The sequence below is a fragment of the Drosophila kikkawai genome, chromosome 2R, assembly GCF_030179895.1.
Source record: "Drosophila kikkawai strain 14028-0561.14 chromosome 2R, DkikHiC1v2, whole genome shotgun sequence".
In the NCBI taxonomy this organism is placed as follows: domain Eukaryota; kingdom Metazoa; phylum Arthropoda; class Insecta; order Diptera; family Drosophilidae; genus Drosophila; species Drosophila kikkawai.
This window is the reverse complement of record NC_091729.1, coordinates 19,933,131-19,956,236: the sequence shown is the minus strand read 5'-3', so window position 1 is coordinate 19,956,236 and position 23,106 is coordinate 19,933,131. Positions and strand designations below refer to the sequence as shown.

General features: G+C 47.3%; 4 protein-coding genes across 7 annotated transcripts in view; 2 read left to right on the top strand and 2 right to left on the bottom strand.

The window, feature by feature from the left end:
• Positions 1 to 18,062, top strand: part of sbb (scribbler) — a 94,567-nt gene extending 76,505 nt beyond the window's left edge. For 2 of the 4 annotated variants that reach the window (XM_017169582.2, XM_070284747.1), the window contains exons 3-12: positions 6,053 to 6,365; positions 7,752 to 8,034; positions 8,360 to 10,976; positions 11,232 to 11,349; positions 11,417 to 12,599; positions 12,667 to 13,699; positions 13,757 to 13,967; positions 14,032 to 14,306; positions 14,364 to 15,628; positions 15,942 to 18,062. In XM_017169582.2, the coding sequence (XP_017025071.1) occupies positions 6,315 to 6,365; positions 7,752 to 8,034; positions 8,360 to 10,976; positions 11,232 to 11,349; positions 11,417 to 12,599; positions 12,667 to 13,699; positions 13,757 to 13,967; positions 14,032 to 14,306; positions 14,364 to 15,628; positions 15,942 to 16,015 (7,110 nt within the window). In that variant the 5' untranslated portion in view covers positions 6,053 to 6,314 and the 3' untranslated portion in view covers positions 16,016 to 18,062. Of the gene's footprint in view, positions 1 to 6,052; positions 6,366 to 7,432; positions 7,593 to 7,751; positions 8,035 to 8,359; positions 10,981 to 11,231; positions 11,350 to 11,416; positions 12,600 to 12,666; positions 13,700 to 13,756; positions 13,968 to 14,031; positions 14,307 to 14,363; positions 15,629 to 15,941 lie in introns of those variants that run through there. The other 2 variants (XM_017169583.2, XM_017169584.2) reach the window with 2 other exon arrangements.
• On the bottom strand, positions 231 to 1,083 carry LOC108076549 (uncharacterized). Its single transcript, XM_017169460.3, has 3 exons — positions 949 to 1,083; positions 735 to 887; positions 231 to 684 (listed from the first exon to the last, which is right to left on the bottom strand). Exons 1-3 carry the CDS (start codon positions 1,024 to 1,026, stop codon positions 346 to 348), a joined length of 570 nt encoding a protein of 189 aa, XP_017024949.1. The 5' UTR covers positions 1,027 to 1,083; the 3' UTR covers positions 231 to 345.
• Positions 18,063 to 19,106: 1,044 nt separating the features above from the next.
• pen-2 (presenilin enhancer) lies at positions 19,107 to 19,766 on the bottom strand. The gene is made up of 3 exons (XM_017169559.2): positions 19,551 to 19,766; positions 19,391 to 19,495; positions 19,107 to 19,332 (listed from the first exon to the last, which is right to left on the bottom strand). Exons 1-3 carry the CDS (start codon positions 19,609 to 19,611, stop codon positions 19,193 to 19,195), a joined length of 306 nt encoding a protein of 101 aa, XP_017025048.1. The 5' UTR covers positions 19,612 to 19,766; the 3' UTR covers positions 19,107 to 19,192.
• Positions 19,767 to 19,962: 196 nt separating this feature from the next.
• Positions 19,963 to 21,558, top strand: Ote (Otefin). Its single transcript, XM_017169856.3, has one exon. It carries the CDS (start codon positions 20,115 to 20,117, stop codon positions 21,378 to 21,380), a length of 1,266 nt encoding a protein of 421 aa, XP_017025345.1. The 5' UTR covers positions 19,963 to 20,114; the 3' UTR covers positions 21,381 to 21,558.
• The last annotated feature ends 1,548 nt before the right edge of the window (positions 21,559 to 23,106 follow it).

Below are 23,106 nucleotides of genomic sequence, written 5' to 3'. Positions count from 1 at the left end.
TTATTATTTTATAATATTTGTTGATTTTAATGTTAACTAGAATTTAAAGTATGATATCGTTTTTAAAATCATTAGTTTGATTAAAAATTTCCTTAACAAGGATTGTGTTTATAGTTTGCACGGTATACATATATATTATATTTTTTTTTTTAATTTTTATTATTATTTATTTTAGGATATTTTCAACAATCGATAATATATGTAATTTATAAATTTCCATCCCCTTATTTAACCTTTTTGTGATGCAGTTTTTATTTTTTCAATAATTTTCTACACTCAACATACATCATTGCAAATGTATAATAACAATATTGTATTGGGAAATTATATTATTCCAAGTACTGATCACATTAGTTTGTTGAAAATCTTCACTATTAACACGAATCCCCAGTCCACGGGATTCGTTACGGTGAAGTTGATCCTATAGAAGCCCTCGGGCACCATCTCCGGAAAGCCATCGCTGTCGGCCACGCACTTGTCCAGAGTGTACACCTTCTGAGGCCACACCCCGTCGAACTTGCCCTCAAACTGAATCAGATTTGAACATTTGGCCAGGTTACGTATTACCAAGTCCTTGTAGTGACTGTTCATGTAATCCGGAAAAGGTTGCTTCGCGATGGTGAACGGAATCAGTTTATAGTCGCTTTCAGCACCGGAGATGCTTCGATGGGCCACTGCCTCCACCTGACAAATTGTTATATTAAAATTTAAGTTAAATCAGCTCTGTAACTCACCATCGTATTGCTGTCCGGTGTGTACTTAAAATCAATTGTGCCCCCAATCGCAAACTCACCCCGCGCCACTCTTTCGATCTTCGCAACGAACTTCAACTTACTCTCGTCCGAAGAATATGTATTGATGGACAAGGGCTCATAGTCCCATTTACGCTGCGGGTTCAAACGATAAGGCTTCCCTCGTATCAAGGTAAAAAAAAAGGGGACTACATACCTTGGCACTGCAGTGTTCTGCGATCAGAATGATCAGGAATAGTCCTCCTGTAATCGACAGCAACGAATTGGATGACATCTTGTCATTGTGAAATGAAATATAGTTTTTGGCTTATATAGAGCCAATTTCATTGCATTCGTTCTTCCTAAATGTTTTGAAGAGTGTTAGACCATTATCTAGGTGTCAATAATAGGGTATTATAAACAGCACGCTATGATAAATACTATTTTTAAAATATTTTTCGATTTTAATCAAAACTATAATTTGAAGTAAAATATCGTTTTTAAAAATCCTTAGTTTGTTTTAATGTTTCCTCAAAATCCCATCCCATTGTATGTTATAGCACCCAAGTTGTGACCTATAAAGGGATTAAAAAGATAAAGATCGATGGCAATAGATTCCTTTGTGAACAATCGACCCTTCTTCTGCTCGTTTGTAACTCATTAGAGCCAAGATCCACAGAAGAGAAAAATCGTAATTGAGGACAGCAAATTGCTGGTGACACGAACAAAAGATCTGTTGAGGGAATGAAGTCATAAAATCCATAGCACTATCAATGGACCGAAAGGGGACGCAACACAGACACACACATCGGATCTCAAGTGATCAATATATTGGAAAAGCAATTGAATGTGTCTACTACCCCCGGGATCGGGATCTCCACTCCCTCCTTATGGGTCTTGGCTCGAGCACGAGTGTTTCCCAGCCAAGGCTCGTTTTCAAACCGTTGCCTAAGTGGCATGATCGCCACTTGAGAGCGGCCAGCATCTTCTGTGGTGGTGTGGCATGCCACAAACATAAGAAAAAGAAATAATAATAAAAAAAACAAGGGGGAAAATAAAGGCAAGAAAAACGAAAAGGGAATCCGCTGCACTTAATTTAATTGAACGCCGAGCCGCCGCCGTTGCTGCGAGCGTGTTGAGCCTAAACAGCCGCCGCCAACGCAATCAAATCGCGTTGTGTTGTTCTGTGGGCATGAGTTGTGCTTGGGGAAAATCAAATTATCGCGATTCGAGCCGAATCAGAACGGATCGAGGGAAGAGTTATTAGCGAAGCTCAATGTCTGCATGCATTTTTTGTATATTTTTTTTACTATAAACAATAACGTTTAAAATCATAGTAAAAGAATCTTAAAAGGTTTTTTTTCCATATATCTAGCACCTGGTTTTGGATTCTTTAATTTTCTTTTGAATCAAAAACTGGCTTATTACTTAATAATATTTCCTAATAATAAATATATTTTCTGTAGAAGTTAAGGTACTAATTTTTTGCTCAGAACTGTATCTGCGTGTGTGTCTGCTTTTGGAGTTTAGTATTTCTCTCTTTTTTTTCCGCTTGGCGGCTGCTGCTGCGGTTACGATCCATTCTGGATCAAAAACGCTAATAAAAGCGCACTGGCAACTCCCCGGAGGCGTTCATTTAGCAACCGCAGAGGATCAATCTTGTACAACAACAACAAAAACAATCTTGTGAAACAACAAAAAAAAAACCCAAGATGATGAGGATGATGACGATGATGGCGATGAATCCAAGCGATCTGAACGGCGGCCAATGTTTCCGACGATGTTGCCGTAAATCTTCGACTCTACTGCCCCTTGTTCTTTCTCTGCATCATCTCGGCTTCTTCATCATCTTGGCCATTTCTTGTTTTCTCGCTAAAGTTTTGGTATCTGTAGAGTTGGTAACATGGCCTTTTTGTGAGCCTATTTTGGGGATAAAGAGATACCTTTTGCAAACTGACAATAATAGAACATGAGTAAAATATTGGGGTTTAGGCTTTTAAAAGTTGGACATGGCTAGAATGATTCGCCTGTTGATGCCGATCAAGAGTATAAATACTTTATAGGGTCCTTCAATGCGTTATGTCAACTCCTGACTAGTATTATAATAATATATAGTAATATATAATATAGTATTATATACAGATATTTAATGAAAAATATAAACTTAATCCATTTAAGCAGATTGACAATATGTAGCTAGTTTCGTGTTCTGCATTTGGTATCACTGGCGGCTGCCGTTCTTCAGGTTTCCGCTGGGTTGGGTACTGCCTGATGTTTAGTACGTGCGGACAGGGACTTTGGCCATAACAAGCAGACACTGTCAGTTCCCCTCTGCCACTCTCCTGCACTCCACCGAGAAGAAAAGTATCTTTTTGTTCGTACATCGAAGAGTGCAGTGCTTGAGTGGAGTATCGAGAGCTGGCCACAAACCCAATTTAAAACACGACTTGAACGATGACCGGCGCTGTCTTTGTGGCTATACTCCGCCAGTTGCCTCTACCTGGTAAACTGCTGTTCAGTCTGCACACCGCACACTCTTCACTCCCTGCCTTTTGTCTGCAGCTCCAAGTTGACTTGGGACCTCGGTCGAGTTCAGTGGAATGTCGATCGAACGAGGCAGGAGTGAAGTAGCGGCGAGGGGTTATTAGTAATTTATTGATTTGTCTAAATTATGGTGTGTTTCAATCTTCGTGTTTGTTGGCGGCGGTGGCGGCGTCTGTGAAAAGCATCCAGTGGATGGGTTTTATTTATTTTTTTTTTTTTGTTTTTTTTTTTCGGGGCTTAACCCCTTGTTGGCACGTTAATGCCACATGCCACTGCCACACTCGCTTTGCCACCCACATGGCCGTTGGTCCACTGAAGTGTGTGGAGTGCGTAATAGCGGATTAAATGGTGTCCGAGTGAAGGGGCTCTGCAGCTCAGCAGCTCAGCGGCAAATAAAAGATGATTGCCATGGGAACTGTTGTCTGTTGTCTGGCCGGGGCTTAAAATACGCATTTGGATGAGATTAAATACGGCTGTAAAAATACGCAATGTGTGGGCAGCTTTTATTGTCGAACCGAGCACAGTCAACAACTCAATTAATTAAGTTTCAGTATTCAGCATTCAACATTCAGTATGAAAATGCGAACATAACTCGGCTGACACAAACAAAAACAAACAAGCTCGCAAAATACAAAAAAAACAAGAAAGAAAGCTAACTTCGGCACGCCGAAGTTTGTATACCCTTGCAGATATTATTTCATTACATTTTACCTATACTTATTATGTTTACAGTTTGACAGTTACAGTTTTGCATTCCCAGCTTTACATTTTGTATACATCTACCGATCGGTTTATATGGCAGCTATATGATATAGTTGTCCGATTTTTTTGAAATTTATACCAAAATTCTAGAATAATAAAATAAGCTTATATCCCGGAGTAGATGAAAATACGTTGAAAAACAAAGAATATATAATTTTTTTTCTATTAATTTCCCGATCGTTCCTATGGCAGCTATATGATATAGTCGTCCGATTTTCATAAAATTTTTACCAAAATTCAAAAATAATATAAAATGGTCATATCTAAAAAATGGTGCCAAAATGTTGAAAAACAACAAAGTTATAATTTTTTTTCTAAAAATATATCGAACATTTGTATGGCAGCTATATGATATAGTCGTCCGATCCGGCCCGTTCCGACATATATAGCAGTGAGAGTATATAGAAGACTATATGCAAAGTTTCATTGAGATAGCTTTAAAACTGAGGGACTAGTTTGCGTAGAAACGGACAGACGGACAGACGGACGGACAGACGGACAGACGGACAGACGGACGGACAGACGGACATGGCTAGATCGACTCGGCTGTTGATGCTGATCAAGAATATATATACTTTATAGGGTCGGAAACGTCTCCTTCACTGCGTTGCAAACTTCTGACTGAAATTATAATACCCTGCAAGGGTATAAAAATACAGAATAAAATAAATCCAACGCCGGCCCACACACAAAAAGCGTGTTTTGTCGTCTGTGCCACTTAATTATCATAAAATGTTAAGCACATGCAAATTTAATTGTTGTAGCTGCTTTTAACTCGAACGAAGCAGCAGCGGAAAAAACTGAATGAATCAACAGAGATTCATGCAAACCAATCAATCAATTAAATGACATAGGAGAGCATAAAACCTGTCGAATAAGGTAGAATTATAGAATGACAATATACGACATTTCCCTTTCATGCAATTTGTGAACACGTGGGTGTTGTTGATGATCATGATATGGCATTTAATGCAGGAAAATTATATAGGTTGCACAAAGTGCATTCAACGCAAACATTTGCTGTTACTGTACAGATTTATTTAATAATTATTAATAATTAAAAAATATATATATATTTTCGACAACAGATTTAGCAGGCTATAGCACTGTTTCGGGTTCAGCGTTTCACCGAATTCGTATTTGGTATTTTTAAGCGCAATCTCTTCTATGTATAACTTTTATTATTTTTTAATAAAAATCTATAAAACAACATGATTACTTGGTTTTCTGAATTATTACCATCATAAGCGTTCATAGGCATTCTATTAAGCTCACAAAAGTATAAAGCTAAGCCTATTAGCCGACATCTGTGCTGTCCATTTGTTCTGGAATTAATGTTCATTTGCATGGAAATAAAATAAGTGCTAAGTAGTTAGCTGACAATAATGACGTCAACGTGTTAGCTTGGGGTTTGGGCAAAGACGTGTACAAGCTCTCGTAGAATCGTAGAATCGCAGAATCGGAACCTCATAGAACCGTAGAATTCCCAGAGGCAACGTCGACGCTGACGTTATCTTATCGCGAATCGGAACGACGACTGCTACTGTGCTCGAGCACACGCACATGTTTAAATCATATTCCATATTCGGCGGCTCTTGAGATCGGTAGGGGGCTTGAGTAGAACGGGCAGAGAGACCACCGGTTTCATCGTTATCGGTATCAGTAAATTGTGCAAAAGTGCTTTAATTACCAGGTCGTTAAGGTGCCGTATCCCCTCCACCTCCGCCTACCCGAGCTCGTATATAGTATGATCCAAACGAGTGCATGTAAATCACAGTGCCTCCATGCTTTATAGTTAACCTCAAACACGCCGATTGGGGCGATCGCAGATAAGGGGCAATTGAATTGAGCACTTGACAGAGTGAGCGACAAGTCTCTAATCTCGCGCCGCACTCGATCGAGTGGGCCATTACACCATATAGTATATTATAGCAAAAATTCTAGTATATATCCCCCGGATCCCGGATTGCAACCAGCTTACTGATCACGAATATTATCTCCTTTTCTATTTGCAGTTTTGAAAATGAACCATTTGGCCCGAGGGCCGAGGCCCTGTGTCTCCCTGCGTTGTTGCCTGGATAACTCGACAAGCCACACGAGGCAGCAGCAGTCCCTTCGATTGACACACAGCAGCGACCTCAGCATCGGCATTCGCGACTGCAATTGCAACATCATCCGCACCAGGAGCACCGTGTCCGCCGGCTGCCCGTTCCTAGGCACTACTGGTAGTACTTTGGGCCGCCCGCGCAGTGCGGCCGCCCGATCGTTTGCGTCTGCATGGAGTCAATGAGACGTAACGAGGCGAACACTAGCCACCACCCGAATAAGGTAAGCGATTGTCACACCTTCTATCTAACAACATCCCACGTCGGCCCTGTCCGCTCGACTTGTCACTAGAGTTGCCAACTCAGCCAGAGGCTTGAATATCCATTCCATGGGAATACCCAAAAGATACAGATACATATAGTACAGATATATCAGAAAAGATACTTTTTTAGATACTCAAGAGTTTTCGTTTCAAGTTTTATAGTTCTTTTGGCCGAAATATCTTAAAGGAGATTTTCACTTTGTAAAATTAATAATAAGCTTTGAATTATTAGGACAGTGGATCATAATTAATGTATCTGAGAATGTATAATGTATCTATAAAATGTAATAATAGAAACTTTAGAATTTTTTCTTCTCAGAAACTTGTATTCTAAAAAAAAAAAAAAAGATTCCCCGAAATACTTTAATAGCATTCCTAAGAATAATAAGAATGACTTTATAGATTGTATATTGTGCTTAGTGCGCTATTTTTAGTCACCCTTGCCTAGGGTTTATGACTTAAGTGGGATGTTTAATAGTTGGCAACACTGTTCATCCTGCCCACCACTCCCGTTTGCCACCCCCTGTGCGCTGATACCTCGTTTTTAGTGGGCGATAAGAGCGTAATTATTTTATTGTCATCATTTCGGGCCACTCGAGTGCCGCCTCTTGTTGTCCGCTTTTTTTCGGCTGCTTTCTCAAGTGGCCACTAGACTTTTGCAGTGTGCGATAAGCGAAAGAAGCGATAAGAGCTGGCCGGTGAACTACATTCCCTACTCTGTTTGTTATTGCTTTATTGGGACAGTAGCTTAAACGTGTGGCGGTAACTGATTTATTAGTTAAAGTGAAAATCGAGATCGGCGAACAATTAAAGTTGTCACAGGCTCCCATTAATTTACAAGTCTTTCGTTGCCCAACACTGAACGCGTTTGTTTATTTGCCTTCGTCTCTCTGCCGCCTCTCATCCGCTCTCCCGCTCTCTGGCCTGTGAGTGTGTGTGTTTGTGTGTGCCGTTTTCGGTGGTTGCTCTCTGCCTCTTTTTCTTCTTTTTTTTTTTTTTTTGGTTTTCGGTTCAGTCTCATCTGCCAAACGAAAAAGGACGCCGAGGAAGGCTCGCGCAAAATAGTCCAGGAATATTAGTTGCTTTATTTATTTATTGTTTTCGTTTTGTTCGGTTTTAATTTGTTTAATAAACGCGCATAATTATTAGCTAAATATGGTTATGGAATGGAAAAGAAGTTGGCAAAGGTAAAGCGAAAGCGGCGGAAGAAATTACAATTTCTATTTGAGTTTTCTTGCCTTACTCCTCACACGCACACTCGCTCACGAACTCCGTCTACGTTCACACACACATATGCGACTGCAACTTATTTTGTTGGATTTCTTCGTCTTTTTGTGCATTCGCAGGTGGCCCTGAATAGCAGCAACGTAGCAACGGAAAGCAATATTAAGAATAATAAATTGTTAGCTAATTTAAGTGCGGCAGGAGCAGCTACAGCTACAACAACGGCAACAACAACAACGGCAGGAGCAGCAGCAGCAACAACAAACGCAAACGCGGCGACAACAGCGAATCAAGCGCTGAATTTCAATAACAAAACGAAGGCAACAGCAACAACACAAGCGGCGAATAATCAGAGGAGCCACAACAACAACAATTCTAGTGCGATCAAGAAGCACACGAACACGAGTAAGTAACGGCAAATCTCACGCCTTTCTATCTCTTTCCACCAACAACGGGCGCAGTCAGGCTTGCTTTCGGGAGGGGTATGTTTTTTTATTGAATAAATTAATGGAATTACGTGAAAGAGGGTGGCCGTCTTAAACTAATCCGCAAAGGTAAAGAAAATAAAACAAGGGTCGTTAAAAATCCAAGTTTATTCAAGAAATATCCCCTACTGCTTACGCCAATGCCCCCTATTAAAGTGGAGTCTTACTCAGCAAGCAGAAAAAAAAAACAAAAAAGATCTCATCTGTGATCCCTCTCTCTTGCTTCCCTCTTTCTGTCTCCACAGAATTATCGGGTAAGAGTCCCGCTTGCAACTCCTCATCTTCCTCGCTGTCTTCGTCGAGCAGCTCGAACTCGAGCGAGTCGAAGGACACGAACTTCGAGTACGAGGACGAGTGGAACATTGGCGGCATACCAGAGCTGCTGGACGACCTAGACGCGGACATCGAGAAGTCGGCGGCGCATTCTTCGGGTGGTGGCAACCAGGCTACCGCGCTAAATGCCAAGCAGGCAACCACAGGCTCATCCACTTCCTCCTCATCATCCTCGACACCCAAGGGCGGCGCTTCATCTTCGTCATCCTCAGCGGCAGCGTCTGGCACATCGTCATCGCACAAATCGCACAAGACCACATTGCACAGCAATTTGTCGGCCACCTCGCCAACCACAATTAAGTTCACACGCCAGCCGGTGGCCAGTGGTGGAGCCAACGCCTCCTCCTCAAGCGGTCCCACCTCCAACAGCGGTGCGAACGCAGTGGCCAAGGGATCTTCGTCTTCGTCCTCCTCATCGTCCTCTTCCTCGGGGAAACATCATCACCACCACCACCATCACTCCAACTCGAGCGGCGGCGGCAGCAGCAGCAGCAATTCCAAGGGCTACAAGTCCGCATTGGTGGCTCAACTGAACAGTCCGAGTCCGCTGAACAGCAGCAGCAGCTCGAAATCCCACAGCGGATTGGGCGGTGGTAGCGGGAACGGGAACGGAGCCGGTAACGGCAACGGAAACGGAAACAACGGAGCAGCGGGAGCTGGAGCTGGCAGCACATTGTCATCCTCGACATTTGCCGGCTTCTCCAAGGGAGGCAGCTTAGTGTCCTCTTCATCTTCGCCAGCAGGAGCGGGAGCAGCTACAACGGCTGGCAGTGGTCAGCAGGGCACCAAATTCTCCGCTGGCGGTATGTCCTCGCAAACGGGCAGCGGCAGCGGCGGCAACAACACAAGCAACAACAGCAACAATAACAGCAGTGGGATTGGAAGCGGCATCGGAGGCAGCAATAGCAGCAGCAGCTCCGGCAACAGCACAGGCAGCAGCGGGAGCAACAACAACACCAGCGCAGGTGGGCCGCCGAGTTCGCAAGGCGGCAACAGCGGAAGCGGTAGCGGCAGCAGCTCCAGCTCCTCCAGTGGCAAATCGAGTGCAAAGATGTCCATAGACCACCAGGCCACGCTCGACAAAGGACTCAAAATGAAGATCAAGCGCACCAAGCCGGGCACCAAGAGCTCGGAGGCCAAGCACGAGATTGTGAAGGCCACCGACCAGCAGCAGAACGGAGCCCTGGGCGCCGGATCTAATAACTCGGCCAACGAGGACGGCAGCTCGGGCTCCGGTTCCAGTTCCACCAACTCGTCTTCCTTGGCGGGCAGCAATTCGTCGAGCAACGCCAGCAGCGGAAGCTCCTCCAGCGGCAGCGGCAGTTCGTCGGGGAGCAGCAAAAAGCACCTAAACAATGCCAGTGCCGGCAGCGGCTCATCCTCGTCAGGTGGAGGAGGCGGCGGCGGAGGAGGAAGCCAAAGCAATGCCGGTGGTCATGCCAGCGGAGGAGGATCCTCCAGCGGCAGTCAGTCCACGCCGCAGGGCACCAAACGCGGCAGCTCTGGACATCGGCGCGAGAAGACCAAGGACAAGAACGCACATTCCAATCGCATGTCCGTGGACAAATCGGCGGCGGCGGCCTCGGCAGCCGGTGAGAAGGATACGCCTGAGAAAGGCTCGGGAGCGGGCGCCGGCGGATCGCCGTGCTCATGCAACGGTGAGGTTGGACCACCATGCTCCCATCATGCCTGCATCCGGCGCGCCGCCCATATGTCCAACTCCGGCGGTAACTCGAATTCCAGTGGCGGAACTAGCCAAAACAGTAGTGGATCCTCCTCCATGTCGGCAGTTCCGCCTGGCGTGTTCACACCCTCAGCAGGCTCACCATCGGCGGGTTCACCCTCGGCCGTGGTCCCAGCGGCTGCCTCCCTTCTGGCAGCCGCCGGAGCAGCCTCTTCTTCCGCCACGCAACATGCCAACAGTAGTGGTGCTGGCGGATCAGGAGGGGCTGCCAATGCTCCAGGACCCCCGGGCAAGGATGCCTCTGGCAGCATTAAAATCTCCTCGCACATTGCCGCCCAACTAGCAGCGGCCGCCGCCTCCAATAGCTACAGTGGGAGTGGCGCCAACTCGAATCAGGGCCAGAACAGCTCATCCGGCGGCAGTGGAGTGGACGGCAAGACGACGGCTGCGGCGCAGGCCAAGCTAATGGCACCCGGCATGATCTCAGCCACCATGCACCACACGATCTCGGTGCCGGCGGGCAGCGCAGGAACAGGAGCCGACGAGGACACCAAATCGCCACCCGCCAAAAGGGCCAAGCATGAGGCTGGCAACAGTACGGCCAGCGGACAGGGCGCAGGCGGAGGTAACAAGGAGATGGTGGACATCTGCATTGGCACCTCGGTGGGCACCATCACCGAACCAGACTGCCTAGGACCGTGCGAGCCGGGCACTTCGGTCACCCTCGAAGGCATCGTGTGGCATGAGACCGAAGGCGGCGTTCTTGTGGTCAACGTGACGTGGCGGGGCAAGACCTATGTGGGCACCCTGCTCGATTGCACCCGCCACGACTGGGCTCCTCCAAGGTGAGTTGGTGGGGCTGGGGCTTGAGTCAATCTTTTCAAACTGCTTCCGAACCCAAAAAAACAATTGTGTAGAGTTTAGATAAATGAATAAAGATGCCTTTCAATATTAAGTTGCAAGTTGATTTTTTTTATTTCGATTTATCTCCTCCTTTACCCTTTGATTTTTGCGGGGGAAGAGTTTGAAAAGATCAGATAGTAATGGGAGAATTCTTTGAGAATATATTGCTAACCACACGCCCTCTCCTACCCTTGCAGATTCTGTGATTCACCAACTGAAGAATTAGATTCTCGTACTCCAAAGGGACGCGGCAAGCGCGGACGCAGTGCAGGCCTCACGCCTGACCTGAGCAACTTCACCGAGACCCGAAGTTCGGTTAGTACTACTTACCTGTCTGAGAGAACTGCCTGAGTCCAAACTAATTCGATTTAATTCCATGCAGATTTACTTCTCCCATGCTCAGGTTCACTCGAAGCTGCGCAATGGTGCCACCAAGGGACGCGGTGCTACACGCAGTGCCTCTGGCAATGTGGCGGCAAGCAACAGCAACAGCAGCTCGTCGGGCAATGGAGGCGCCGGCGGCGGCGGGGCCACGCCCAGCACGTCACCAACGGCGTTTTTGCCACCGCGACCCGAGAAGCGCAAGTCCAAGGACGAAGCGCCCTCGCCGCTTAACGGTGACGCTGCTGATGGAGGAGCGTCTGGCGCTGGTGGTGGCATTGCTGGAGCCGGCGGTGTAAACATGGTGAACGCCAGTGGCATACCCATCTCGGCCAGCGGCGGTGGCCTGGCTACGCAGCCGCAGAGCCTGCTCAATCCGGTGACCGGCCTCAATGTGCAGATCAGCACCAAGAAATGTAAGACTGCCTCGCCCTGCGCGATCTCCCCGGTGCTGCTCGAGTGTCCCGAGCAGGACTGCAGCAAGAAGTACAAGCACGCCAATGGGCTGCGCTACCATCAGTCGCATGCCCATGGAGCGGGCGGTGGTGCCAGTTCAATGGACGAGGATTCCATGCAGGCGCCCGAGGAGCCGGCGACGCCGCCCTCACCAGGCGTGGCTGCGGGATCATCTGGGGCTCCGGCAGTTTCAACAGCAGTGCCAGCCACAGCGACGCCGACAGTGGCAGTAACCTCGATGGCGCCCACCTCCATTTCCAATCCCGTTACCAATGGCAGTGCACCCACAACTGCAGCAACTGGATCAGCACCTGCGACTGCGTCTAGCAACACCTCATCCTTACCAGAGACGGCATCCCCGCCGGCAATAGCTGTGCCTCCGCCAGCAACTCCACCGGCAGCACCTTCCATCTGCACGACGCCCGCAACTGGTGCCTCCGAGCAGTCTCCATCATCGGGAATGCCGCTGGGCAATCTTCCACTGGCTGGAGCAGTTCCGAATCCCACGACACAGCAGCAGCAACAGCCGCCCAACCAGCAGCAGTTGCTCACCCCAGGAGGCGGTGCAGCAAGCAACCAGCAGCAGCAGCAACAACCTGTGGCCGGAGGCAGCATCACAGCTGGCATCTCGGGACAGGCCTTGTCGCAGCATCAGCAACAGCTAATGGGTGGCTTGCCAGCCATGTTGTCGGAGCAGCAGCAGCAGGCCTTGCTGCAGCAGGGAGCACGTAAGTTTCCTTGTTATATTATTCTAAAACCAAAACTAAGTTGTCTCTTTCTATATATCTTCTCCAGTTAAAGCGGGAGTCCTTCGGTTTGGACCACCGGATGCAGCTTCTTTACAGCAGCAGCAGCCTGGCCCGGCTCCTTTAAATCCACAGACGCAACAGTCGCCTCCAAGGCCGCCTAGTCACGTCCAGGACACGCAGCAAACGCCAGCGAGTTACGCACAGCAAGCTGGCATAAAGACCTCGCCTGGTTTCGGCTCGGTGGGAGTGGGAGTGGGCGTAGGAGTAGGAAATGTGGGCAGTAAGCAAAAGAAAAACCGAAAGTCTCCCGGTCCCGGGGACTTTGAAGGGCGTGTATCACGCGAGGATGTGCAGAGCCCGGCCTACAGTGATATCTCCGACGACTCAACGCCCGTGGCCGAGCAGGAGCTGCTGGACAAGTCGGTCAGTCAAGCAGCGGCGGCGGTTAAGCACATCGAGTTGATGGGCAAGAAGCCACCCGAAGTCGGTGTGGGAGTGGGTGTTCCACCAGCCCCGGCACCCAACATGTATGTGCCAGGCATGTACCAATTCTACCCCGCACAGCAGACGGGACCACCGCCGCCGCAACAACAGGCCCAGCAGCCGCAGTACTTGGTGCAATCGGAGCCAGGCAAGCCACCAGGCTTGCCGCCTGCCCTCACCCAACAGCAGCAGTTGCAGCCTGGAGCCCCGCCGCCTACCTCACAGCCTCAGAGCCACTTGCTGGGCCCGCCCAGTCAGCAGTCGGTGGCTGCCCACCTGGCGGACTACAAGAACAAGGATCCTCCGCTGGACCTGATGACAAAGCCACAGCAGCAGCCGGGTCAGCAGCAGCCGCCCTCGCATCAGCAGCAGGGCCAGCAGTCGGGGCCGGAGAACAATGGCAAGGAGGGCGGAGGACCGCCCACCTCGCAGCCGGGTTCCCAGCAGCAGCAGCCGCCGCCGGTTAACCTCAGTGCAGTGGCTGGTCCGCCGCCAGGTGCCCTGCCGCCCGGTCTGGGTGGAATCTCGGCTTTGGGAGCAGCAGGTCTGGGTGGTCCCGGGCCGGGCAAAGGCATGCCCCACTTTTATCCCTTCAAGTGAGTCCACAAATCGACTTTAACTTCCACTTTATCTAAGTAAACCTTCTCTTTTAGCTTCATACCGCCTGCTTATCCGTACAACGTGGACCCTAACTTTGGGCCTGTGTCCATTGTGGCCTCGGAGGAGGCTGCCAAACTAAGTGGACATCCCGGTCTGCCGCCGAGTTCGCAGGCACAACAGCTGTCGGGTATAAGCATTAAGGAAGAGCGTCTCAAGGAGAGCCCCAGCCCACACGACCAGCCCAAGCATATGCCCCAGCCACAGGTGAGTCTCTCAAGGATTAGCAGCTTTGTTATATTCCCAAGATAACTTGGAATTGTCATTTTAGTTATTGGCCAATAAGCTGATCAAGCAAGAGCCCATGACCAAGCAGGAGATTAAGCAGGAGCCCAACTCGAACCCGAGCCAGCAGCATCCACCACCTTCCCAACAGCCGGCTCCGCAACCCCAGCAGCAGCAGCCGCCGCCGCCTCCACAGCCCCAGCAGCCACACGCTTTGCATCCCAAGGATCTACAGGCACTGGGTGCCTATCCCGCCATCTATCAGCGTCACTCCATGAATCTGGCTGCGGTGCAACAGGCGCGCGATGAGGAGCTGAGAAGGTAATTGTAGACTAGGATTATTTCGGAATTTATTTTACATAATTCGATTTATTACAGGTACTACATGTTCACGGGTCGACAGAACCAGGCAGCTGCGGCTGCTGCTGCGGCAGCTCAGAATGCAGCCAGTGGAGGCGGTCCTGGTGGACTTCCGCCGCATCCTGGCATGATGCATAAGGATGAGCCCGGCTTGGGCAACCCGCAATCTCAACAGCAGCAGCAGCAACAACAGCAGCAGCAGCAGATGCAAATTGCACAGCAGCAACAGCAGGCGATACAGCAGCATCATCAGCACCTGCAGCAGCAACACCAGCAGCAGCAACAACAACAACAGCAGCAACAACAGCAGCAGCAGCAAAAGTTGAAGCAGTCGCAGGCGGCAAGTGCGGCGGCCAACAATAAGGCCACCAATTTGACAAAGGATTCCCCTAAGCAAAAGACAGGCGGCGATGATGAGCAGCAGCAGCTGAAAGTGAAACAAGAGGGGCAAAAGCCAACGATGGAGACCCAAGGTCCGCCACCACCACCCACGTCGCAGTACTTTTTGCATCCCTCGTACATCTCGCCCACGCCCTTTGGCTTCGATCCCAATCATCCTATGTACCGCAACGTGCTAATGTCGGCCGCCGGCCCATACAACACGGCACCGTATCACCTGCCCATTCCGCGCTACCACGCCCCCGAAGATCTCTCGCGAAATACGGGCACCAAGGCTTTGGATGCCTTGCATCATGCGGCCAGCCAGTACTACACCACCCATAAGATCCATGAGCTCAGCGAACGGGCCCTCAAGTCGCCCACCAGCGGCAGCGGCCCCGTCAAGGTGAGCGTCAGCAGTCCCAGTATCATTGGTCCACCCCAACCAGGCGGCGGACCCACGAGCAGCGGCCCAGGATCCGGACCAGTTTCCGGCGTCCTCGGTCCCGGCAGCGGCGGCGGTCCAAGCCAGCAGCCCGGCTCGACTCCTGGGTCTGCGGGCGGTGTGCCGCTGAACCTACAGCCACCACCCGGAGGAATGGGCCCGGCGCCCGGCAGCAAGCCGGATCTCTCCGGCCCCAAGGGACATGGCGGAGTGCCAACCGGCTCTTCGCTGGATGGCCACAAGCAGTCGATGGCCGGCGGTCCGCCGCCGCAAGGACCATCGGGCAATGGAGCCATCGGCGGCGGCGGCGGCGGAGTAGGAGGCGCTGCCGGCAATGGGGCAACAGGAGGCGGTGCAGGTGCCGCCGACTCGCGCAGCCCGCCACCGCAGCGCCATGTGCACACGCACCATCATACGCATGTCGGCCTTGGCTATCCCATGTACCCGGCGCCCTACGGAGGTGAGTAGTAGCTGGCAGAGTCTCTAAATATTTAATTCGTCTCAAGTCTCCTTGGTGTATACATTTTTAAAATATTTTTTTAATCAAAAAATTAAGCTTCAAAGAATCAAGATTGTTTATATTTTTTAATAGAAATAAAAGAAATTATAAAAATGTATATAGAAATATGACTATTGATCTTTAGAGGAAGGATATCAGTTTTTAAAGACTGTAAATCTTAATTTTAAATTATTTATGCACCTAAAACCCTATTATATACAAGATAAATGTATAAATATAAATACTAATCTGACTTTTTCTTAATCTACCCTAGCTGCTGTCTTGGCTAGCCAGCAGGCGGCTGCTGTAGCTGTGATAAATCCGTTTCCGCCGGGTCCGTCGAAATGAGAACCACTGAATGGCAGCAACGAGAAGAAGGCGTACAATGTGAAGAACAACTAGCCTGGCCCGGACGAGGAGTGCAGCAGAGGTAGGAGGCTGTGGCAACCCGGTCTCTTTCCAACGTCAGAACCCTTCGCAGTCTCGGCTGCCCCTAAAGTCTAGACAGACAACACACACACACAGAATCGACTATTTATATGCATAAGTATTTTTTTGTATGTTTCGTTCAACGTGGTTAACTATAACTAGCCTAAGGTATCACTACTATTACCACATACAACCTATACATATATAAATATATATAGCATAACTATACCTATAGCGACGTTTTTCCTAAGTGTATTTTATATTTATAACATACGAGAGAGGCGTAAACTAGACATATACGCCGCCGCGCCACGCCGCCGCCGCCGCCGATTTTTGCCTTATTTGACGCGCCGCCGCCAAATTATGAAAATAACGGCGCGCCGCGGCGCGCCGCTGGTGCGGCATCGGCGCAGCTTCAGCGCGGCCTTCAGTGTCATTGTTCTTTATAAAACTTAAAAAAAAAAAAATAACTCATTAAAATGGCCTTTTTGCCTTATTTGACGCGCCGCCGCCGCCGGTTCTTTCTGACTACTACGCCGCCGCCGCCGAGTCATTTTGACCTCTACGCCGCCGCCGATGCCTTTAACCATCGGCGTAAACCTCTAGCGTAAACCGAACATGAACAAAACAGATAACAAAGCAAACAAATCCAATAATGATTTCTCTTTGTAAAAAACAAACATTTGACGAATGGAAACTAAATCGAAATCCAAGTGATTCTGATTATATATATATGATTAAATAATGCAAGTAGGATTTAGCATTTAGACTGTGTATTAATTATCCCCATCTGTGTTGCGGATGGAGCTGCGCGAGATTTGCATCTAAAAGACAAATTGGGCGCGCCGCCCATTCGATCTTATAAATATATATACATATATCTTTATCTACATATATCTACATGTGTGTACTACTCGTATCCGTAGTTTCTATGTGCTAAGTTCGAGGACAATGACGATTTTTCGGCCAGCTGCCGCACACTAATTTAAATTGTTTCTAAGCAACTAACTTTGTACTTTAAATATTTATACCCATATGCATATAGCAACGAGATATGTGTAATTAAACGATTATCTATGTGAATGTGGGTGTGTAGTAGTGTTCACTAGCCGCTTCATAGACTCTACACGCGTGATTTATGGCACTTAATGTTCTTTAGCCTAAGTCCTGTTCCCCCCCTCCCCCCACCCATCCCTAACAATTCTTCTTTAGGATTTATAAATAAAAACCAAGTATTGATTGTAAATAAATACCTTAAAGCAAGTCTTTTGTATTGTAAATTAGTTCCCCGTCGATTCAGGTCCTTTAGCCTGCTCTGCAAGTTCATGTTATAAACATTAATGCATCATACATATACACACACATATATATATATATATATATATAGTGTATAATGCAAATTACCGCGTAATAGCAATTTGAATTATGTCTTCATGTGTAGATCAGAAACAGAGCGTGTGTTTTCCTTAGAGTCGCTAGGTTTTTCAACATTCTCAATGCAATTTGTAATCAAATCATATAGACAAAACAATCGATTTAAACGGATACCACAACAAACACAATTAACAATTAATTAAATTAAACGGGGTTTAACAAATTACCATCATGGCTTATGTATGGAATGGTACAAGCAGAGTTTTATACTAAATAAATGTATTTTAGAGAGCTACACAAGCAAACACAAACAAACAAACAAACAAGGGGAAGCAGCGCATTGAATTGAATTCGAAACAATGAAATTGTATCTAAGCAAAGAGTGTAATCGACAAAACCGGCTAACTATAGCTAAAATCATGCATACAAAATATGAAAATATGGAAGAATATGAACAAAAACACATAATTAGCGGCTAAGAAATTTCAACAAAATATAGTACACATATTTAAAGTATACAGAAAAATTATAATAAAAAAAAAAAAACAAAAACAGCTTTAGATGTGAATAAAAAACTATGTAATTAAATCAATGATTGTCTTTGGAGTTTTTTCTGTCATCGGGGGTTTTTGGGATAAAAAAACTTTCCATTTAAGCTACATTTTGAAGAGATAAAACTCTTTCTAGGTATAAAAACCTTCGTTTTTATACCCTTGCAGGAATATTATAATTTCAGTCAGATGTTTGCAACGCAGTGAAGGAGACGTTTCCGACCCTATAAACCATATATATTCTTGATCAGCATCAACAGGGGAATCTTTCTGGATATGTCAGGAAGAAATCGATTTTTTGGCCATTTTTGCAAAATGTTATAAGGGGTTAGTTACATCATTAAAATTTTTGATTTTGAAAAAAAATGGAATTTTAAAAATTTATAAATGAAGTATGCAGATTTATTAACTGTAGAAAATCTTGCACAGAACAGTTTTCCGATTTAAAATTAATGCTCTTTTGGCCGAGTTATGATATTTTTAATTTAAAAAAAAATCAAGAAGTTTTTTAATATAAAATAATATTTTTCTAAGTCAAGGAATCATTTCCGACCCCATAAACCATATATATTCTTGATCAGCATCAACAGGGGAAATTTTCTAGATATGTCAGGAAGAAATCGATTTTTTGGCCATTTTTGCGAAATTTGATAAGGGGTTACATCATTAAAATGAGCAAAAATGGCCATAAATTTTGATTTCTTAACATTTTAAATTTGGTATGCAGTTTTTTTAAATGAATAAAAACTAACACAAAACTGCTTTCCGAATCGAAATTAATGCATTTTTGGCTTAGTTATGATATATTTTAATTGTTACCTGCAAGGGTATACAAACTTTGGCTGGCCAAAGTTAGCTATCTTTCTTGTTATATATGATTTTCTTAAGCTCTGCTTAATGAATGAATTTGTCTATTTAGACCTTCGGGATGTACTTTAAAATAATATATACTAGTAATCCTAAGAGATGTTAGACCAAAACTTTTACATTTCCAAGGATCACTAGCTTATCCATGTAAAAAAATGAGATTATAACATTTTCACTTAATATTCCTTTACTATTGGAAACATAAGAAAACGCACAACTTTACATTAGTCTTTTAAGCAAAGTTAAGTCTTTTTTAATATCATAAGTTAGATTAGTTAGTTATAGTTTTTCCTAAGCTATTTGGTTAAGCACTGCCCAGGGGAATGATGAAGCTCATGTAGTCTGCTGTTGCGCCCCAGGCCGTGCGATTTGTCTGGAATATGACGATCCAAGCACTGAGGACTATGAGCCAGAATATTGTCCCCACCGCGGAGTATATAACAACTACGGAGGAGTCAAGATATTAGCGGATAAATACAGGTACAAAGTATAGTATAGTTACATCTCTTAATCTGGTTCTGCTCCGGATACGGGGGCTTGCGGAAGGCCTCCTGGAAGAACCAGCACACATTGATGGCCCAGACAAAGGGCAGAAAGGCAAAGCCGGCTGGGGTAGAAGGAATTAGTAGTGATTCATTAACGTACAATTTAAAGCATCTTACCAAAGAAATATGTTCGACAAAGCTGCAGTTTTCGCGGATTTGGTGCTTTTGAGATGTCCATAATTAATCTTTTGTGTGGCAGAAGTGTGTGGGCGTTCTTTTGTTCAGCGAAGACCTATCCTCAATTGTGGCTTTGATTATTATACACAAATAAACTGCATTTATATTTTATTGTTGCTAAAAATTTATGTTTTAGGGATGGGTAATTGTTTTTTTTCTGGCTACTATCGATAGATTTAAACTATCGATTATAGGGAACAACAAAACTGTGATTTTCAAGTCACAGTTTAAATTGTGGAAAACAGATGCCAAGATACAAAGTGGATTTCTAGCATAAAAATAGCCCAAAAAAGAGTTATTTTAAAACTATCCCAATTGTTCTGGCATAAATAAAGCAATTTTATTAAATAAATAACCGTTAAACGTGACTGTGATTAAGTGTTGTAAAACACCCAAAGAGTTATCGATAGCCTGCATCTCCCATCACTAACAAGCACACCGCGAAAAAGCGACGCCGCAATTTCAATTTCAACGATTTGTGAAAAGTGCAAAAAATCTGAAACAATGGCCGACGTGGACGACTTAGATGCCCTGTCCAATGCAGAGCTGCGGGCCAAGATGCTCGCCCAGGGGCTACCCAACATTCCGGTAACGGATAGCAGCCGCAAGGTGCTGGTGAAACGTCTGCGCGCCTCGATTGGCGGCCAGGCGTCGCCGGCGGCAGCAGCCAGTCCGAAGAAGAGCAACAGGCGGGAGACCCTGGCGCCGTCTGCCGCTCCCGCAGCGGCCTCCACGCCAGTGGACAAGCTCGATGGCAACAAGGTAGCTCCAGCCACCAAGGCACGACGCACAATTACGGCCGCAGAGGCGAAGGAGGCTGAGCGACGCCGCCCTGAGGAGCCGGTGGCCAGAAAGCCCACATCCACCACATCTGCTGCTCCAGCCATACAGACTCGTCGTACCTCCACTTCATCGTCAACTGTCTCCGAGAAGAAGGAGGTTGAGCGCCCGGCTAAGAAGCCTGAACCGATTGCCGAGGAACCTGCAGCATCCAAACGCACTAACTATCATGAAAATACCCTGGAGGTTAACTCTCTGATTGTCCTGGAGTCCGACGAGGAGGAGGATGAGCAGCTGGCCCAGGCTGCCGATCTCGTAGAGCAGCAATACGCCGCCAGGGAGAAGCTGTCGAAGCCTACGAGCAGCGTCAGCAGCACTTACGATTACCACCGCAAACCGTCGTCTACGCTAGTTGATCCCCCACGCCGCCCGGCCTACGAAGCCTCTGCTGTGGATCCCCCACGACGCCCGGTCTATGACGCCCCTAAAGTGGATCTACCACGCCGCCAGGCCTATGAGGCCTCTGCAGCTCCATCTATTCCGGCTGCCAAAACACAGACCAGTTCCTACGATTTCCTGAGCAACCGCCCGGGGCGCTACAGCAGCTATGTGCGTTCGCCTGCCCAGAGCTATGTGACGGCCGAGGCTCCCGCCACATCGAGCTATCCGCGCACCTATGCCAACGAGCTGAGCGATGACAACGAAGCGGAGGATGCCCAGTACGAGAGCGACTTTACCCGGAATCTGGCGCGATTGAGAGCGGAGAGGATCGGGGATCGCAGCAGCCCCTACAGCCGTCGCACTGTGGCTACTGGAAGTGTGGGCTACGAGCCGCTTCCCAGACGCTCTCTGCGCCCGGATGACAACAGCGTGTCGGTGGCCTTTGGCCGCTGGGTGAACAGCCTGGAGCAGAAGTACCGCATCAAGTCTAAGCTGTTCATACTATTCGTCGTCCTATTGCTAATCGGCGTCTATAGCATATTTTTCTAGAAGATTATCATCACATGTTTTATTCTGAATCTCCTCGATAGTTCGTATTGTCTGTTTAAATTGTTTTGTACACATTGTAAGCCTTGTTTCGATGTAACTTGTGCTCAAGATCGCCCAGCGTTAAGTCTGAATGTTATCCGTATTCCAATAAAGCCCATTTGCAGGGAAATGCCCCAGACGATCAGTTGTTTAGATGTCTTTTTCCCCAAACGGCATTCGATGCACTCCACTTGCAGCAGGTGTTTGTCCGGATCGGATCAAGGAACGACAGCGACAGCGGCAGCTAATGATGGAAAAGCATCTGGAATGCGTGTACAACACTTGTCGGAATGACTGTGACCAAATGGAGGCGCAATGACAACAAGCCTGCCTTCCGCTCCCTCCGCCCCTAAGTACTTGCTTCGATTCGTTGAAGAAATCCCTGCCTTGCCAACAGAATTAATAAGAATTTTACAAGTCCGCCGGTGAATGTGCGTTATTTTTAAATCCTAGCCTAGGTTCGGGGCTGGGCTCTTTAATTTTATTAACTGGAAATCGCACTTGCGCGTATTTCTTCATTTTCTTAAGGAAATTTCGCGCCATATTTAGTGGCAACAAGCGCGACCGGATCCGGGATCTCTCTCTCTGCTCTGCCTTGCATGCCTGCTATAAGTTATGAAAATTGCAACAGCAGTTGCTCTGGGGAAATGCCAGAGCAGCAGTTGCCGCCGGCTGCCATGTCGCCGCCGCCGATGATGAATTCCACAAATGCATGGAACAGCCAGTTGGCCCGGCCAGGCGGCAGATTCCTTGAAAAACAAAGCCATGGCCCATACAATATATCGTGTGGCTAATAAATACGCCGCGCATTGCTAGTTGCTCTTAATGAAATTAACTTCCAGGAATTACCTACATGGCAGCAGCGATGCAGACGACAACGGCCGCAACTTTGACGGAGCAACAACAGCCCCAGCAGCCGGTGGAGCCGGAGGAGCAGCAGCAACACCCGGGGCCCAACAAGCCATCGGCCATGGAAATTAAATGGAAGCCTGCAAAAAGTTTCACGCACTCGACTCGTTAATAGAGTCGTCGCAGCAGCACCCACAGCAAAGACCCAGGCAGACCCTGCCCCTGCCAGCTTCCCATCTTCAGTTGCAGCCCAAGTGTGACATTCATGGAAACGACTCCAAGAGGAATATGATTTTATGGCCAAAGCCGAAACTTTTGTCTACATCACGTTCGCGTCGCAAAGGGACCTGAGAGTGGGAGTGGGAGTGGAGCTGCTGCTGCAGCAGGTCCAGTCCAGCAGGCCAATGACTTCCTCGTTGCTGTGAGCCAATTAAAGACCCTGGTCGTTGTGGTCGCTGCTGAAATCATTTGTAATGCAACGTTTGGAATAATTCACGCGCAAATTGCTCGAGACTCGCGAAAAATATTGCAACATTCCACTGCAAATTTTACGATTATGCGTTTGCAACACAACAGCAACAGCAACTGTTGCTGTTGCACTGCTGTTGCTGCAGTAAACTGGCCGCCAGCAGCAGCACATTCGCTCGTAGGCGCTCACATCACATCACATCACATCAAATCAAATCAAATGTAAGCGGAGCTCGGCCACTCCAAGGAGACATTCGTTGCCAGCCACCAGTGTGCTCCAGATAGATAAATCAGCCAGCTAATTGTTGCAACCTGACCGGTCTCTGGTCCCGGCTGCCTGGGAGCGTGAACTCCGCTCGAAAGGATTCCA